General features: G+C 45.6%; 1 protein-coding gene across 4 annotated transcripts in view; it reads right to left on the reverse strand.

Annotated features, from left to right (window-relative positions):
• Positions 1-6833: 6833 nt before the first annotated feature.
• The window catches only part of PLEKHD1 (pleckstrin homology and coiled-coil domain containing D1), a 30050-nt gene continuing 17399 nt past the window's right edge, over positions 6834-19484 (reverse strand). For all 4 annotated transcript variants that reach the window (XM_072930087.1, XM_002199344.6, XM_041716663.2 and 1 more), the window contains 8 exons: positions 18529-18581; positions 16488-16582; positions 15489-15582; positions 14036-14214; positions 13419-13551; positions 11547-11691; positions 9448-9597; positions 6834-9044 (listed from right to left, as the gene is read on the reverse strand). In XM_072930087.1, coding sequence (XP_072786188.1) covers positions 8884-9044; positions 9448-9597; positions 11547-11691; positions 13419-13551; positions 14036-14214; positions 15489-15582; positions 16488-16582; positions 18529-18581 — 1010 coding nt within the window. In that variant the 3' untranslated portion in view covers positions 6834-8883. The remainder of the gene's footprint in view (positions 9045-9447; positions 9598-11546; positions 11692-13418; positions 13552-14035; positions 14215-15488; positions 15583-16487; positions 16583-18528; positions 18582-19484) is intronic.

Genomic DNA, 19484 nt, shown 5'->3' on the forward strand with positions numbered 1-19484 from the left:
GTAGTAAGTCTAAGGGCCTGGGACAGCAACTGCTTTCCCTTCTTCTCCTTATTGGTGGCACGATATCCTGCCTGCTGTGTGAGATGGGCTCCTTTCCACCAAGCACCCTGGTTCCTCTCCTTCCCCTTGCTCAGGCACTGCCAGCTGGGTTTGCCAGGTTTCCCTTGGAACTCCTCTGCCTTCCAGCTCTCAGTGCACAGCCAAGCCTGCTAGCCCACATGCTCCCCAAGCCTGCTAGCTGCTGCTCCTGAATACCTCCTGGAGGGTCTGGGCTGGGTGTGTGTAGGAATGTGCTGGTCCAGGCAGCAGTTAATGCAGGTGGGGAAATCTCCATAGTATGCCAGAGACAACATGCTGCAGATCCTGTTCCCAGGCCTTTTTCGCCATAGATTAAGAATGGCGCTAAAATTCACCCTGTGATAAGTAGGTGAAACATACTTGTCTTGGCAAGCAGAAGAGATTAGAGGCTGTTTTCAATAAATCTCTGAAGATTAAGGAGAAAGGAGATTCCATAAAGTGAAATCTGATTTGTCTTTGGCACAGCTGTCTATCTAAAGATGAGTACACATATCTCACTTCTGTACAATTCACATTTCTCCACACACAGCCTCCAGAAAGTGAGCTGAAGTCATGGCTTTACTACTGTAACTAGCATTTATAACATGGCAGGCTTTGGGGATGACAAATATTCACCTGTTTCTCCTTAGAAAGGAGACAGGATTCAGTTCATGTTACCTTAGGAACTCACACCCTGCCATGGCAAACATCAGATGGACAGGCAGAGAAAAAGCTGAATATAGTCCTGTCTGTCCTACTGTCTTCTGACCTTATACAGCACAGCCTCCTTCTTCCATAATTGATGTCTCCTGCTGCAGAGGCAGCCACAGCTTCTGATTCTCTGGCTATCCCATTACAGCAGTAGTAAGTGCAAGCCCATTATTCTGCAAAACAATTCAAATTAATTCAGAGCCTTAAAGCAATAAGTCATTCTTTATAACACCACCTCTCCCTTACTGCACTGCAGCTACAAGAAGTCAGCAGCTCCATCCCTCTATTTTCCCCATGAGCCCATTGTCCGAGACACACACGCCATCTCCTCCAAGGAAACAGTCTCTTGTTTTTTTTCAGTGACATTCAGAGATACTTAAAACATCCCTGGTGCATGTAAGAGGGATGTCTTTCCATGGCTCTTAGGATATAGCTGCAGTCTGTTAAATCATGCAGATAGGAAAATGTTGAGGAAATTTCTGGGACACCACCTGTCTGACCTGATTTATTTGCATAATGCTAGAGCAAGGAAATGCACTCGTTTTATAGGCCTTGTGATTTGAGGCTGCTTTCAAGGGAAAAGCAGCAGCAAGGAAAAGGGCACAGCTATGTGCTTAGCTTCAAAAACCACATTATCCCCGAGCCTCCTGCCCCAGCTCCTGCTCTGGGACAGGCTGCCTGCCCCCTTCCCCAGCATGGGAGCTGCGTGCCCAGCCCTGCTCACAGAGAGCTGCCCCTGCTGAGCCTCATCCAGGGCAGCTGGGAAGGTGCTCTGCTGCCTGACTTTAGCAGGGTGCTGAAAGACTTGGAAAAGCTGAAGCCACAGCTGACCTGGCAGCTGCAGAGTGGAGGCACAGACACGTCTCTAATGAGGATTAACAGGCTGCTGTCCTTGCAGGGCTGCTTGCCCACACACAGCCTTCTCTGTGGGTCTGGCAGTGCAGCTACAGCAGAGACACAGCCTCCAGGGCCACCTTCAGTTACAAAGCACACCAAGCTTCACCTGAAGGTGAAACTCTCTGGTCTGCTCTCTGCCTCTGTGGAAAAACTGGAAATTACTTTTTTGACAAATTATTTTCAGTGAAAACAATAAAAATAAAAATAAAAATAAACAAATGATTATGAAATATTTGTTTGAATAGATGAAAAACTCGTCTGAGTAAAGGTCCAGTGGAGGGGACAGGTTCCTCTGCCTGCCCCTTGCCTGTGTGAAACACACTGGGACAGGACCTGGCACAAAGACTCCAAAATGGCTCATGCTGCATGTCCGAGGTGAGGGGACACCCAGCACCACCCTGCCCAGCTCTGTACCCACATGTGGCCCCCTGGGCTGTGGAGCAGGGAGGGAAGGTTAAGAGCCCAGGGTGTTCACTGCCTATTGCTGTGCATTTTCTACATGAAATGCTCAAGTCGAAAAGACTTTGGATCAGGATGAATAATATTCCTAGACAGGAAGCTAGTGTTATGAAAATAGCATGAGCAGCTTTGAGGGTGTGTCTCACCTCCTTTGCACTCTAAAGAGAGCAGCCCCCCCGCCATCTCCACCATGGCAGAACTGTCCTCCCACTGTTCCTGGGTGCTGCAAATCCTACCAGGGTGAGGCTAATTTCCACCTTGGGGAAACAGCCCCAGTTAAGCAAAGCAGAATAAACAGAAAGCTGAAGGAGCAACCTGGAGGGGAAAGTGAGGAACAGCCAGCTTGAAATCCAGTTCAAAGCTAGGGAGAGCTGGATAGACAGAGCAGGGTGTATACTCACTGACTGTGTAAAGCAATATTTGTTTGCCAGCTCTGTGATCCTCTTCAAGCACAGACAGGATGGAAACTCTGGCTATGGGCAGTGCACCAGAACCAAGCCCAGAAGCATTTTTCAGGTCTGTTCCCTCCTGTCTTCAGGACACTTCATTCCTTTGCAGAGTTCTACCCACAACAGCTATTCTTTGCTTCCCTGGTAGGACAGATCTTTCTTTCCTATTTACCCAGAAAGCAACAGTTCTTTCTTACCCTTCTGTCTTTCCCTGGTCTGGGAATGAAGCAGAGCCCACACACAGCTCCCCTGACAGCCAGGCTGCACTTAGGAGCTGAACCAGGTGCTCACAGCAGAGCATGGGGGCCAGGATCAGGAGATGCTCTTCTCCCTTCAGGAAGGGACTAGAACAGCTCCCACCCCTGTTCCCAGTAGCCTTTCCTAAGGCTGGCTCACTAAATTGCTTCCTTCCATTCTGCTGCTGGAATCTTGGTGGCAAGGTCTGCCTCAGCATGCTGGAATCCAACAGGCAGGAGCAGGAATGCAGGAGCAGCTCAAGCTGTGGGCATGGGGCTCTCTGCTCTGGGTGGCAGCAGAGCTGCAAGCTGAGCTCATGCCCACTTGCAAGGAGAAGCCAAAGGCTCCCATGATGTGGAGATGCTGTGAGTGTTTCAAGAGAGGTATCATGCACATCCTTTGGGGCATCCAGGTCTGAGGGTGCTCCCTGGATCCACAATCACCACCACTGTTTCTGAGCAAGGCTATAACTCAGCAGCAGCTGGTCACAGCTGGAGGGATTTTCTGTGTAGCTAGCAGCCATCAAAACTAATTCCATGCCAGCACCAGGAGCCAGCCACATGCTAAAATGGACTAAGTGTGCACAGTTTCTTCTAGTTCCTTCAGCATCAACCAGGGCAAGGGACTAAAACATTTCCCTCACCAAACAAATTCATTTTCCCTTACTGCAAGGCTTCAAGCTTCAAATACAGTGTATCCCACTAATCCCCCTTATCCAAGCTTGATATCCGTGATAAGTACAATTATTTTACCCATCTGTGATACCTTTGAATGGCTGAGAATTTTCTGTCCTCATTTTGGAGCCCACGTTCCCCCTACACAGGCAGGAAATATAGCTCTGCCTGCACATTCTTTCTCTTAATCTAAAATAAGTTCCACATTAAACCACACTTGATCTGCATTTGTGTAAGGGAGGAAACCACTACAAGAGAAATTTAGAAGAAGCAGAAAGAAAAGCAGCCTTCACTGCCATTCCCCACATCCCTTCATGGGTTGCAGCATCTCTGTGAAGTACCACACACTTGATCAGAGAGGGATCTAGAGGGCTGCTGCTCCAGGCCTGAGGAGTTTCTGAACATCCAAACTCCTCAAGAATTACAGGAATTTCCAATATCTTCCAGCATATGTTAGATACTCAAAACCTTTCCAGCTCCCCTGAGCTGCCTACAACGAGCATGTGGTGTGCCTTTGGCAGAATCAGGAAAGGAAAGGAGAAATTAAAATGGTGGCTACTCCCAAGCAAGTTACAATCCAATCAATCTCTGGCAATTTTTGCATTGAAAGCCTGCTCCTCTACTTTGCTACAAAAACCACAGTACTCTCACCTTCTTGCTATGTCATTTTTGTTGCTGGTAAGATTAGTGCACAGCATAAAGCACAACCCATCTCTGCCACCCACGGACCTTGAATGCTCTGTGAGCTGTCCCAAAGACAGAGTTCTGCCAAACATGCTATCGCCCTGGTCATGGCTGTGCTTCCAGCAGTGACTGACAAAAGCCTCCAGCCTTACTCCATCAAGGCTGAGAGACAGAACCTCTTTTGAACAGGGCCTAATTCCATTGCAGGGAGTCAGTTTGCTCACACCCACCACAAATAGCTTGTTTCCAAACCCCCTTATTAACTTGGAGATGTCAAAAATATTAATTTCTGTTTTGCAGAACTTAGGTACAAAAGCCCACAACAAAAAACAGAACCTATTTTCCTCATGTCAGAGAGGCAGGGGCTGTACCTCCTGTGGGCAGACACTGATGTGTGGAGGAACAGGGTGCTCTCTCCTACCCCAGAATTAATGATGAAGAAACCAATAAGAAGAGCAGCTCTAAGAGAGGTCATATCCTGCCACTCTTGGGTGGTTTCCACAGAGAGGTCTGAGGCAGGGGTGCAGTCAAGAAGAACTCAAGGGTAAGCAGACTTCACTTCGTAATTTAAGCAATGCAAGGTTTGCACTTTCCAGGATACTGCAAAATAAGAGCACATGACCCTGCTGAGTTATTTATTGCAACACCTCTGAGTTAGCAAAAGGTGCCTTTGTTAACCCCACAAAATGGCCTTTATATTTTTTCTTTCTTTGAAGTGCCAGATCTGCCAGTACTAGAATAAAACCCAAAATCTGTACGATCTGTATGTTGGTTCAAGCACTACAGTGTATCCTGCAAAGAGCAGGAAGGACTCACAGTCCTGAGTACTCAGTTGGATCTTTCTGCATTTTGGTTGTGGAGATAAGCTTGCAGTAAAAAGTGTTACTTAATATAGAAAAAGGGATGTTTTCTCAGTACACAGAAACACACTGCACTGGTTTGTTCAACAGGCCACCTCGGATCCAGCTCTCAGGTGACTCACTAAAACAATTCCTCTTGCTTGGTCATTTCACCCATTCAAATCCATGCTCAGACTAGGTGGGTAAAAAAACTGTACACAGGCTAGGCAAAAAACTGCAGAGTTGTCCTTGTGCATGAGGAAGAAGATGCCAGAATTAATGCATCCTTCACAGGCACACCAGCACCAAGGAGCACTGAGTGTCCAGGCAAGCCCCTGCCTTGGACAAGACCTTCAGAGCATGGGCCACTTTCCTGGGAGCAAGCCTCTCCTTACTGGGTACGACATGAGCCAGCTTCTGTCCCTCTAACAACCACAAAAAGTGACTGCATTGAAACAATTCTAAACAGACTATTCCTATGGAAATCTATCATCTTATTTCCATAGAGATACACTAATATTACACTAAGTCCCAAGCAGAAAGCCTGCCTACTATCTGGAGCTAAAAAGAAGCCATACTTTGTTGCTGAAAAACGCTACCAGCTTATGTCACTTGTATGCCAGGCACAGCAATGCACAACACGCACCAGCAACCATTTATCCTTCATTATCTACTTCTGGCCCCAAGGGCAATTTCCATTTCTTATCCACTTTTCTGCTTTAGAAGCAGCACAGACTGGGGGTAGCAGGGTTAGGGCTGCCTTTCTTTCTCTGACATTAACTTCTGTGCAAGAGCAAAGCCTTAGGGTGGTGGGCACTCCAGCAGAACCACTCTTCTTCACTAGGGATTGAAACAGCCTGTGCATCTTACAAGGAGGGTGATGTTAATCCTTAAATTAGTTAATTGAACCTTTGACAGTGTCCATCCTTCACACTGTGAAAAGTAGCCAAGACAATGCAGAGGAAATCAGCATGCTTCACGTTTGGCAGTGTCTCTGGACAGGAGCAACAGGGAGCATCTTCAGAGAGAAAAGAAGTTACTAGGTGTTACCCAGAATGCGAAGATGACGAAGAACGGCCACAGGCTTTTCAGAGCCAGTCTAGATGTTCTGCATCTCCTGAAGTGAAATCTTAAAGGTGCAAACCACCCTGTATTTTCTTCTATCCTCAGGCACAAAAGAACAAGTTAGAGAACTCTTCTCATTGGAGGAAGTTATTACCTCATTCCCAGTTTTCCCAGCAGAAGAAAGCAATCTAGGATTACTAATGGAGGTATTTGAATAGAGGTGAGCTTCCTAAGACATCTTCCTGTTACTGCATTGCGTTAAAAATATGCAGAGAACATTGGAATCAGTAATTTCTGTGTCCTTTGAAAGGAGGCAGTCACTTAATTTAGATGCTGTGGTGCACAGACACAGCTCCGTGCTGGCTCTTCCAGGGAGATTACAGGGTAGTAGATTGCTGTGCAGCAGGGAATGACTGATGGAAAGCACCTCCTCACAGGTGGCTCAGGGCACATCTTGCTGGTTACACAGAGAGTTATTCACTGACTTCAGCTGAGCAAGTGGGAACTTTCTACTTCAGATGTGATACATTCTGCTTTAACTTTTTGCACAGTTTAAAAGTGGAAGTGGGTAGCGAGGGTGAAAGCTTTTTACATACACTCAATTCTTCTGAGAGGCGATGTAAAGCACGTAACACAACAACTCAGTGAAGCAGAGGAAGTGCACTGGCAGTAAATGAGTGTCACAATGATTTGTTTGAAATCCTGCAGAGACAATTTAACATAATTTTGGTGACAGTGTATCAAGAACACACAGGAATTCATTCTAGTGTCAGCATAAATTTTATTTACTTATTGCTGTCAATATGCACAGTAAAGGAAGACCTGATGTGGCTACCTCCTGCATACAATATTTGTGAAGAGTCACATATTGTGGCTTTGATGGTAATAGAACAAAAATGCTGTATTCACAGGCCACAATTTTCCTAACTGCCTGAATTACAAATGCATTCCCTAGCTATCCTTTATTCTGTCCCTTCCAGCATCACCTAATATATATAGACCTTGTAACTGGAAAATAGCCAGAGATGATTTGGGAACAGCATAAAGGAAAAAACCATTTCTGTATTGCTTTATCACAGCCCTTCAGCCTTGTAGGAGCAAGAATTCATTTGTGACTTTCTAGCATGTAAACACAAGCAGATAAACCACAGAAGGATCAAGTATGCTAAGGAAGAATGGGAACAATCTTCTCCTACCATATCACCTATCATCACAAAAATATCCTCCTTCAGAACTGGATCCTCTGATTGGATGAAACCTCCCAACGCCTGGCAGAAGGATACTAGCCAGTAACTGACTAAAATGGGAAGCACGGGCTGTGCTTTCAAAGCTTTTCCTCTGGTCACACTAGAGTGATTCCATCCAGGAGCACCACACTGCCACAGGATGCTCCTCCACCCAGCATTAACCCCTCTCTGCTGGCTGGTAAACCAAGGCTTGCTTTCCAGCCTCATCTTTGACTTATCCCTAGGAAGAACACTAAATTGGTAGGGAATTATGTAGGTGGCCAGAAGCCAAGGGCTGTGAGTGAACACTGTCACAGTCTGACTGGGACAATGACAAGCAAGGTCACTGTGTGTCACTGGACATACATAATATCTGCACTTTACCCTAACCGCTAACTGTACTTCTGATGCTTACTTTATTCACTTTTATATTGTCAGTTTATTTATTTCCCTATTAATATGCAGGAGAAAACAGGGCATCACTCCAAGCGTGCTTATCCTGTGCTCTGTAAACACCAGGCAGTGGTGCTTCTACAGCATGGGTAATTATTAACCAACTGCTAAAATAGATGGGGGAGGCTGCAAGGGGTTCAGGGGTTCCACAACAAAGTGACTCCTCTCCTGTACTCCTCTCCCACAACCCTTACAGCTTGCCTGAAGTGGCAGTGGGTTTTGTTGCTGGACAGTCCTCACCCTCCTGCCCTCCAACTTGTTTTACAGAGGTGTTGAGGAAGCCATCAAAAATGAGTCAAAGGCTTCTTCACACTGAGGAACAGATAGCCAATAGCTAACATCTTCCCTAGTTCTGACAGCTAGATGTCCCAGTGCAAAAAATGTGCAAAGGTGGCCCTAGAATGTTCTGCCCGCCATCAACACAACAGAATTCTCCCTCCAGCTTGCATTGATGCATTGAGTTACCTATAAGCTCTTCTCTGTACATGATCCTCCTTGGACCCAAATCCACAGCATCCTCCAGGCTGTCTTCACCTGTGTTGTTGATGTTTGCTTGAAATGACGTAGCATCAAGACAAAAAGTTTGGCCCTGTGTTTGATACTTTTGGCTGTGCTTGGGAGGCTGGGACTGCTGCAGTCTTCGGGAAATGCGCCCCACCGAAGTGCTGATTGACTGAGGGTGTGCAGTGAGCTAACTCCTAGGGGGAATCAGGCAGAACAGGGTGAGCTGTGCTCAGCTGAGGAGATTACACAAGCTGGAACATAGGCTGCTAAAGGTTTCCTCAGAAGCACTTGTGTTTGGCAGACAGACCAGACGGGGAAAGAAAGAGAGGCACTTCCTAAGCAACAGTCTCTGGTTCACTTTAACACTGACTGTGGCATCTTGGCAAAACATGGCTTAATGCAAGCAGCTGAAGCAAACAGGCCTGGAGTGATCAGAAGAGAAGGTCTGCCAGGCTGCAGGGAGCACTCAAACTAAAGCAAAGCCAGTAACTGAAGGGATTGCCTACACACACCTCTCCCCCACCTTCCCCACCAAATGCCAATCTTCCTTCTGAGCCTAGTGCCCAAGGCTGTAACTTTTGCAGAGCTGAATAGCAGGTTGAGCTCAGAAGCTCCGTCCCAAGAAGAGTCACTTTTTGTCCCCTGAAGCAGAATCCTTTTGTGACCTCATTATTTGATAGATAGTTTTCCTAAAGCGCTGGTCCCGGCTCAGTCTTTTGGCTGCTTCTTTCAGCTCTTCAATGTTTTCAGCTTCTGCATGTGAGAAGATGAAGGACTGTGACTGTTTCACTGGAACAAGAACAGCACAGAAAATTAAGCACTCTGCATCAGGAACACAAATTAAAGATAAAGCTTCACTAGAGTTCACAAGCCATGTGACCAACATGACTGAGCCTAACTCAACCTGTGATTAGGCATTCTGATGAAGTCATATTTTAGTATGTTTTTTTAGGGGCCATCACAGGACCATCACAGAAGTTTAGCTTTCAACATATATAAAGAAATGGGCAACAAGTATACAGGCTCAATGCCTGCTCTCTGGGAAAGGAAGCTCCAAGTAGCATTGTGGCTGCATTCTACTGCTAAGGAACATGAAATAACAAACATTTGCAGAGGCTTTACTGCTCTGCCAATCCCATGGGCACATATCTTCTCCTGCAGGATATAAAGTAGAAGGCTGCCTGATACCTGCTGTCATTCCAGGAAGTGCTGGTTCTCCGGCTGCGGAAGCGGCAGCTCTTTATGCGGCGGGTGGCAGCCTTGTGGATGTACACAGAGTTCTTCATGATCACAGGCATCTTGGCCTCCAGCTCAGCATTGCGGATGCACTCTTCAAAGAACTCTGGGAAGAGAACACCACTGTTATAGTGATGGGACACACTCTCCAAGCAATGAACCAGTCACAAGGGACTGCACTCGTTGATGGGCTGAGCCAGGTAAAGATGATCTTCATGAACAACAATCCATAAAGCTCTGGAATATCATTAGAAAAAACGTTTTCAAAGTGACAAAGACCTCCAGTTCCTAACAAATGCATACTCAAATTTAGAAAGAACTGCAGCCATCCATTCCACATCAGTAATTCTCACAACTGCTCATGACTCTACGGCCAAAAGCCTTTGATACTGTGATAAAACTTCTCAACTCTGAAGCCTTGCTCATCATACTTTCTTTGAAAGACTTCTAAAACCAGTCAGGTCTAACTAGAAAAAGAAGGTGCTGGCAACGTCAGCACAGGCACACGTGGTAAAGGATTTCTTAATAGCATAGCAAATACTAGCACATAGTTACATATATTATAGGCTCCAAGAAAAGCCCCGTGTCCAAACTCTGACATTATTCTGCCCTGATCTGCCGCACAAACTGCTTTTCCTGCCCCATTTCCCCTCTTATGGTCTGACCAGTGTCTATTCTGCCATTCTAGTCTTGCTGTCCTCCTGCCTGTTGCTGTCCCTTGCTATTCAAAGGCATCACGTGCTAATGTGCCCAAACTCTTCTATAAAGGGCAGGGCAGAGCTGCAGGAACCACTTGGAAGGACTGAGGCAATTTGTGCTGGGACTAATGTTACGGGAAACATTGCTGGTCCCTTATTTTCTTTAGTGCTCTGCTCAATCAGTACATTTTTACTCTTTTGAAAAAAACATCCCCCAAAATCTAAGGTTGGAAATAGCAGGAGACATTCAGTACCAGTTACTCATTTATGCCCTGTGAAGCTCTACTTAAATGCTGAGCTCAACACATCCACTTTTTCTCTGTTTTCTTACCATGGCTTTGAGCCAGTGGGATGAAGTTCAGAATCATGACTGTTTTTCTCCATTTAGAAATCTTACTTAGAAACTACCAAATAATACTTGTTTTATTTAGATATATATAAATTATAAGTATGTGAATGGATATAAAACTATTCATACATTTATTTCCCCCTATTTACCTAACAATACTCAGAATACCACAGGACTTTTTGACTTTTCTGTATTGGCCCAGTACATCCATCCTTCACTGAAATGAAGCCTTAACTGTACAGACACGGCACCTTCATAAGCACTTCTCCCTGCACTATAACTTGAGCATGAAAAACAAGCAAGATTTGACTCAATTTGACTGCTTATGTCTGTTTCCAAGCTTGACTCAAGCCAAATGCCAGGGTAATACCTCTCAAGAGAACCCAAAAAGACCCAATGCAAACAAACCAAAAAAAGGCAAAGAAACAGGGATAACTTGTGAGAAGCATCAGTCTTACACCTGACCCATGCACTGCAGTGCTGAGCAGATGCTGTGATTCAGCTCTGAGTAAAGATCCAAACTTCACCTTCTGGGTCACCTACCAGCACGTTGCTACAGCAACCACAGGCCTCCTTGAACTGGTGATATTCTTTTAACCAAGGCTGAGAAATAAAGCCTTGAGGGGAATCAGAGGACTCCTTATAACCCAAACTTAGTCAGTAGTCAGTTTTTATAGCTCTGCCACAGCTTCCCTGTTTGACATTTTGGAAAGTATTTGCTCATCACTAGGTTTGTCTTACACCCAAGAGAGAAGGCTGGAATAATTTCATGCTCCTTTGAGAGGCTGGAATAATTTCAGCCTCCTTTGAGGGCAAAACACCAACTACTCGCATAGTACCTTATGGCTCCTCAGAGGGGATGTGTGATGGAGGTACAAGAAGTTGGGAGACCACATATATGTGCAGCTTTGCTAATTTGGAATTTTCTTTCTATGTCTGGTAAGATAGGTAGAAATATTTCCTCTCTTGAGTTTGCTCATCAGTAGAGAGCATAGATGACTAACTTACTTCTCAAGTTACTGACATCTGCTTTCATCTTCTTCTCTTTCTCCTTGTTGCAATTTAGAGAATTTAAGCCTTGCTCCAAGCTCTGCAATGCTTCTTCAGCCTCTCTCAGTCTCTTCTCCAGATCCATGCGTACCTTCACTTCAGCCTGAGGAAGAAAATAAGAATAGCTGGAAAGCAGCTTGTTTCTCAGTAAACATCCTGATAACTCACAAGGTCTGTGAGGGACTTGGCATGGATGAAAATGAAAAGACAACAGGGATGGAAATCCTTAGAAATATTGCAAGGCAATACAAAGGTGTTTCTCATGTCTTCAGACAGAATCTGAAGTCCAGATTATTGTAGTAATTTTCATTTACTCTGACTTCATTTTTCACAGTTTTCCTCCCATTGCATAAACCATATGGAATCAGAGATGGTATTTCAATACATGAATTTGTGCTAATTCAAGTACTTGCAGCTCAGCAGGAACAGAAGGACATCAATCCAGCTGAGACAGACTTGAGATAAAGGCAGCCAATTCCCACAAAGGGATGTACAGTGCTTAGTTTCATAAACAAAACACAAGAGAATTTAGAAATACTGTACTCTTTAGCAAAGGAGAAAGACTACACAGTTTAGGTCAATTTAGCTTTAGTCTGGCCAAGTAGAAAGTTACAAGATAAGAAAATATTGGAGGTGCAGGAAAAAATAACTCAGGGCTTTTTATTTTTGACAAAATATTTGTAAAAGGAGTTTGAGCGCCAAACAGCCAATTATTTTACATAACCTTTACATTATTTAGGCTTAAATAAAATGCCATACTTTATCCAGTTACTTTTGCATAGATTCATGTATTGTCTGTTACGAAGGGCTGGTCCCTCAGCTGAATTCCTCTACTTTTGAACCCAAGTTCTTGCAGAGGTTACCGAAGATTTAAAAGTCTTAAGGCTGGTTTTCTGAGCACAAGTGAGGAGGGAAGATGTCTACTCAGTTCTGCAACATCTATATTAGCATTTCTTTGAAATCATCTTTATTCTTGATTGTGTCTACTTTTCCCTTTTACTATTTTTCCTTCCCTCCATCTATAGATGATGCTTTCAAAGTAGCAAATTAAAAGACTTGCACTGAATGAATTAATTAGGCTTCAGGATATGAAAATAAACAGTAGTCCTACATAGGTATAAGATAGCAATTTCATGTGTTACCATGCTATCATAGTGTTTTGGGTAGGAAGAGACCTTAAAGATTATCTTATCCCAGTCCCTCGCCCGCAGAGAGGGATAATTTTCACTAGACCAGGTTTCTCAGAGCACCATCCAACCCAGTCCTGAACACTTCCAGGATGGAATATCCACAACTTAGGGTCTAAGCAATTTGTTTCAATGCCTTACCACCCTCACAGTAAATAATTTCTTTCTAATCTAAACCTCTCCTCTTTCAGATTGAAGCCAATTTCACCTGTCCTATCACTACATATCCTTGTAAAAAATCCTATAAAAGTTTCCTTCTCAGAGCCTTCTCTTCCCTAGGCCAAACTCTCCCAGCCTGTCTTCACAGGAGAGGTGCTCCAGCTCTCCAAGCACCTTGGTGGTCCTTCTCTGGGCTCACTCCAACAGGTCAACATCCTTCCAGAGCTGGATGCAGCACTGCAGGTGGGGTCTCACTAGAGTGGAGCAGAGGGACAGAATCACCTCTCTTGCCCTGCCGGCTACTCTGCTTTGGGTGCAGGCCAGGATACAGTTGGCAATATGAAGCATAGCTAATGAAGTTTTATGACCAAAATGTGAAAACTAAATAAAACCAAAAGTTTGGCTTGATAGGGAATGAACTGAAAGAGAAAATGGAAGCACTGGGAGCCCAGGGACAGCAGTGTGTGACGTATGCTGGGGATACCTTGAGGTCTCTCTCTGCCTGCTGTTTCTCTGCAGTCAGCTCCGAGAGCGAGTTCTGCAGCGCTTGCGACTGGGAAGAGTAAAATTCCCGCTCCTCCTCCAGTGCTCGAGACCGCTCCTCATTCTCCTTCATCCTGGTGCATGGCACAGCAAACAAAGATGACCATTCCCACCCCAACACAACTCACAGGAAGGAAAGGAGCTCAGTGTCACGATGGGGCATGCTCAGCTACCTGACTGCCCAGAGCAGAGACGCTAACAGGAGCACTGTGATCTCCATTGCAATAACACAGGCATTGCTGGAGAAAGCCAGCTGAACAGTTTTTGAATGGAACATTCTCAACTCCCAGATGAGGCCCAGGAGCAGCAAATGCTCCTTATGGGCAGGCCATGAACACCTTCCCATATCCAAGTCCTGGTGTGAAAGGAGCAGGCCCAACTGAGACCTGCCCTGCCTCACTCTGTCTCCTTTGAAGGATTGGCAACCTGAACTCCTGCCATTGGAACCAGGCAAACTTCCAAGTTGTCTGGTGCTGGCAACCAAAAAGCAAGTCAGCAGACAGTCACATCATTTGGCACCACTAAGCTTGGGCAGAAGTGTCCTCTTTCCCCACTTACCTTTTCTCTGCCAGGAGTTTCTCCTGCAGAAGTTGCTGCATCTTCTCTTCAATCTGTCGCAGGCTGGAGTGCAGTCCCCAGATGGGGCTTTGCTCCTTGCTGGGACTGGTTGGAGGCGGGACCTGGCTCTCATTTTCTTCCAGCATCTCCAGCATTTGTTGTTTTTCCAGGGAGAGCTCCTTGAAGAAGGACAAGAGACTGTGAGTATCAGCCAAGTCTAGCGTTTCTGCTCCTGTTCCTGCCTGGTTCTTCCTTACTGAGTGCCTCTATCCTTACATCCACATGCCTCATTCAGGTAAACACAGGAACAACAAAATTTGGGTTTCATTTCATACCTGCTTCACAGGGAGCAAGCCTCCAACACAGCCTTCACTACGAAGGGGTGAACCAGCAGGCTCTTTTGATGTGATCTGCTAGCAAGGGCACAACTCAGGGACTGGAACCTTGTGCTTCCCTGGTGCATCACAGATGCAGGCAGCTTCCCTGCCTTCCCTGCTCCACTTGTTCCTTAGTGGGAGCTGGAGGCACCCCCTCTGTGGTACTTCTAACTGTGGGCAATGGGACACATCACTCTGTTTGCCTCTGAAGTGTTAAATGTGCAATTAAGGCAGGAATGGTACTTCCATAGCTTTCCAGTTATTTTTTTCATAACTGAGGGCAAGGAGAAGAACTCAAAGGAACAGATTTTTGGACAAACTTGCAAAATTTGACACAAACATTAAAGATGACCTGGCAGCTTCAGAATGCCAAGTGTGTGGAAATTTCACAAAAAAATATACATTTAGAAAAGACACTTTCCACAAATCCACCAGTAAGGAAAGATTTTAATACATCAAGACTCTGTTTCCTAGATTCCCATGTGGTACATAATTTCCTAGGGAATTATGCTCCCTTCTGTGAACAAAGAATGCCCTTCTGCTGCTTCAAATTCTACCAGAAGGTAGGGAGGTGCAGTTAAAAAAAAAAAAAAAAAAAGCTCATCACAGACTTACAGTTATGTTGGCTGGAAGGGACCTTCCAGTAGGCTCCTGCCCAGCTTGCTGTTCAGAGCCAGTCTGTCAGCACAGCAGGATATGGTCAGCTGTGGCTGTTTACAGTCTGAAAACAGTCCACAATGAAGGTTCCTCAGCCTCTCTGACTGCCTGCCTGCCTATCTGGTGAAAATTCTCTCCTTACTGTTCCACCTAAGCTTCCTAAACTACAACTTATCATGGTTATTGTCCTACCACCATATTACCTAGTACTGCTGAGAAAACCTTGGTTCACTTGTGCTCTGTGTCATTTCTCATCCTTTTCTGAAGGGGATTTTGGTGTTCATATCCACTACCAAATGAACCTGTTAATCTGTACAGCACCTCAGCTCTGGCATTGGCAGGTGTTGGATTCATTCCATGTGACAGCATTGCTTTCAGGCCAAAACGCTGTTACTAAGAGGGGAGGAGCAGTCACTCACCTCTAGGGTGTTCTGTAAGGAGTCTGTCAGGCTTCGCAACTCTTTCTTCTCTTCCTCCACTCCTTTAAGGGAGCGGGCTGTGAGCTCCAGCTCCCTAAAGAAGCAAAAAAGGTGACAGCTACTGCAGGGGAACGATTGCCCCACAGACTGCGCCCAGGCTGTGCAGGCTGAGGGTCTCCTGGTGCAGCACCTGCAACCATCAGTAGGTACAGCCAGTCCTGGCGAGCCAGGAGTTTGCCAGGAAGCATCACATCCTGCAGGTGTCCAGGAGCTTCACTGTGCCTCCTAATCATCAAACCCAACCCAGCAGTTACTGCACTTCTCCAGCAAGGGCAGAGCCATGGTTGCAACTGAAAGAGCTCAGACAGGGCAGTCACATCTAAGCAGAGCCTTTGAGAACAAAAATGGTTTGCAAAATCACACTGGCTTTTCTGAGATGTTACTTAGGGAGAAAAAAAAAGAAGAAAAAAGAGCGATAGCAAAAAATGCCCTTTCAATGCGTGAGGCAAAGCAGTTTGATCCTTCTATTTCTAAGTACATTTGCTGCTAATATTTTGCATAATTAACTTTAAAAATGACAAAACTAATCTTGGTGAGGCAACATCATCATACATCCATTGTCATTCAGCTGATGGTGGAAAACCCAATCCAGGTGTCTGGATCTGCTCAGTCAGCTGAATTAATTGGCTCTCTGAAATCTTCTCTTGCACCTGTCCATTACTATGCTACCCCAACTAATCTGGGGGTTGCTTGTGTCCCAGCACTTCAAAATTAAATTGCTGGAGGCCTGAGTGCAAAATGAAGCTAAGCTGTATACTATTGGCCACAGGCAATAGCAAATGCAGGTAAAGAGCCCACAGTCATTCCCGTTTTGGTCAATGCAGCATCTCCTTCCTACATGCACAAACCAGGTGGATTTTACACTGTTTGGATCCACCACCACAGTGGTACTTTTGCCCGGTGTGGGAGCTGTGTCCTGTCCCTGCCCTGCTGCCGTACCGTCTGATCTCCTCCTGCTCCAGCCGCAGCTCCCGCACCACCTCTTCAAAACGCTGCTTCTCTGCTTCCAGGATCTGGTTCAGACGCTCCAGTTCCTGCTCCAAAAGAGAAGTCAGGAATGTACCCTGCCGACACAGTTAGGAGAGACTTCCCTGTTAACAACTCCTGAGACTTGTAACGTGGCATGTAACCCAAGCTGTGTAGGGCTACAGGGTGTCTGACTCCACCACACTTTTGTCCAGGGGCAATTAGAAGGATTTGAGGTTGCCTGAGGATTTTCAGACTTCCAGAAGTCCCAGCCAGGTTACCAAGCACCTGGAAATCTCAGACATGCTCCCTTGCAGAGGTCAGCTCAGGCACATATATACAGAAGGTCCAAAACTCCCTGGGAATGCTGAGCATTTTCAGGCTCGCACCCGCACAGATACAGAAAAGCCAGACAGCCTCAGAAAGCAGCAGCCCCAGAATCTCTGTGCCTGAAGTGTGATACTTCTACCAGCTCAGCCTTTGTTCTCACTCCCACTGGTGCAGGAAAACACAAACCATTCAGTTACAGCTTTGCACAGTTTAATCAGCCTGTCACTATCTTTGTGCTGATAAAATCAAAATTCAGCAAGGGTCCCTCTCCTGGCCAGGTCCCCTTGCAGCCATAGTTGCTGTGCAGAACTCCTGCTACAGGCTCATGTCACTCACAAAACAGTGCTGGCACTGGATAAATTCCTAATTAAGACTCTTGCTTCATGGTGCAGGTACACAGCTCAAGCTGCTTTCCCAGCGTACTGCTCTGAGCCTTCAGGCTCCCAGAGGGTCAAACCACAGTTCAGTGAGATCTACATTCAGTCCTTCACAGCACCAAACTCCTTCAAATTAAGGAGTTTTCATTTCTGCCCCATCTGCTCTTTGTAGGCAATGGAGTTACTGTGCATGGCTTTGGAAGAGCAGAGATTTGTTTCAAGATCTTCAGACAAGGTCATTTCCCCCTCAGGCTACCGCACCAGAGGGAGATGTCCCTCTGCAAAGGCAAAAGGAGCTTAGCCCTAAGCAAGTGTCCAAGCCACTTTTGGATTTTAGCTCTCCAGAAATGCATGCAAGAAAAAGATAGGCCTGAGAAGCCTAGGTCAGCATTGCCATTTTTCCTAAGGAGAGGCAACAGTAATTTTGGATAAAGTGGAAAAGAGAGCATGAAGCACTTTGCAACATTGTTAATATGGTGGTCCATATCCATGCAGGCTTTCCAACAGCATAATAGGACAATCCATTTGCACAGCTATCCTGCCATGACTTTATGGTGGTGCTATAAAAATCAGTATAGATTTGCATCAGTAAATATAAATATGTGCTACTTTTATTATATTAAGCAATTATAAGCTAGGAATCGTTTGAAAAGCAATTATAAACTTAATAAAGCAACCTGGCCTAATGGATATCCCTTCCCTGCCCGTGGTAGGGGTGTTGGAATGAGATGATCTTTAAGGTCCTTTCCAACCCAAACCATTCTATTCTAAGGTAAATTAAGGTATAATAGTCACATCTAAGGAAGTGCTCTCTTGATTTTTCCCTAGTGCAACATTTTTTCTTCTCCCCATCTCTGTTGTGTCCAAAGAACAAACCACTTTTTTTTTTGTTCTCGTTGTTTTTCACAATAGTATCCCTATGCTGGAACAAAGCTTGTTTACTTGCTTTCTAACTGTAGAGAAGGTCCTTAATTGCCACAATCTTCTTGAATCTGCCAAATAACAATTGTATAAATCAATCCAGTGAGTATGATTTTAATCTGATCTTCCTTCCTGGTCCTCCTGGAGTCATAATGACAAACCTGCCGCATGGAAAGCAACAGGGAAAGGGAGCAGGAATATACCTCCATGACCCATCTCATTTCATTATTCCTCTCTTCACCCACAGGACCCAGAGGTTGGCTGGAGACTCTTGTGCCTCCACAAGCCTCTCTCCCCAAACACTGACCTGCCTTTAAACAAACAAGTCCCGACCTCCCACCCCTACCACATGGCAGTTGAAGGACATTGGCTTGTGATGAACTCACCTCTTTTTGCTCCCTCTGCAGACATAGCTCTTCTGTTTCTTCCATTAGTTTATCTGCAAACACACACAAAAAAAAAAACATTCCAAGCACAGAGAAAAGCATTTTATATCCTTGGGATATTTATAAACAAGAAACACTGGCTTTGTGAAGGTTGAAAATGCAGTATTCCCTATTCCTTTGTGTGTATCTGTCTGGGAGGCTCCAAAGGCTGAGATGGCACTAATGGGATGTTCTCTAACTTTCCGCCTGCCAAATTACTTAAACTAAACAAACATATTGCTTTGTACTCCTTCTAAGGTTTCTCAATATTCTTAAAGAGCATTAATGAACCATCCTTCACCATCCTGTATCTGAGTCAGGAAAATATTCTTATCTCTGCTTCACAGATAAGGAACAAGGCACAAAAAGGTCACGTGAGTGCAGAGGGTCACACAACATGCGTGTCAGTTTTCCTTCAGCTCAGTGCCCCATCCTCACCTGCCTAGCCCATCATCCTCTCCTTAGCCCTCTGGGAAGCACTGCCAATTCCCTATTGTCACCTTGGGATGTCCCAGCCAAGCCCAGAAAACAATCCCTAACTTAGCCACCAAACTTCTGCTGTACAGAGCAGTTCCCCTCAACATCACTTGCTCTTCTCCGCTGAAGACACACATGCCCAGCAGAGGCTGTGCTCTGGTCCTCACCCTGCAGCCTGATGCTCCTCTACTGTGCCAGCTGCAAGCTCAGAGGCTCTGCCTCGGGCAGCTCTTAGCCATGCTTACAGGAACCCAGACAGAAATGCTTCTCGGGTTTAGCTCGCAGCTCTGCTGCCATGGGAGCTGGGGCAGACTGACTGGAGCACTTCTACCTTCCTCTTGTCAGGTGAGTGAGGTGCTACTGATTTCCCTGGTACTGAGGACCTGACAAGGTTACTGCTGCTGGCAGGATTACCACTTCTAGGAGGAATGCAGACCTCT

Source organism: Taeniopygia guttata, chromosome 5, assembly GCF_048771995.1.
Source record: "Taeniopygia guttata chromosome 5, bTaeGut7.mat, whole genome shotgun sequence".
Lineage (NCBI taxonomy): Eukaryota > Metazoa > Chordata > Aves > Passeriformes > Estrildidae > Taeniopygia > Taeniopygia guttata.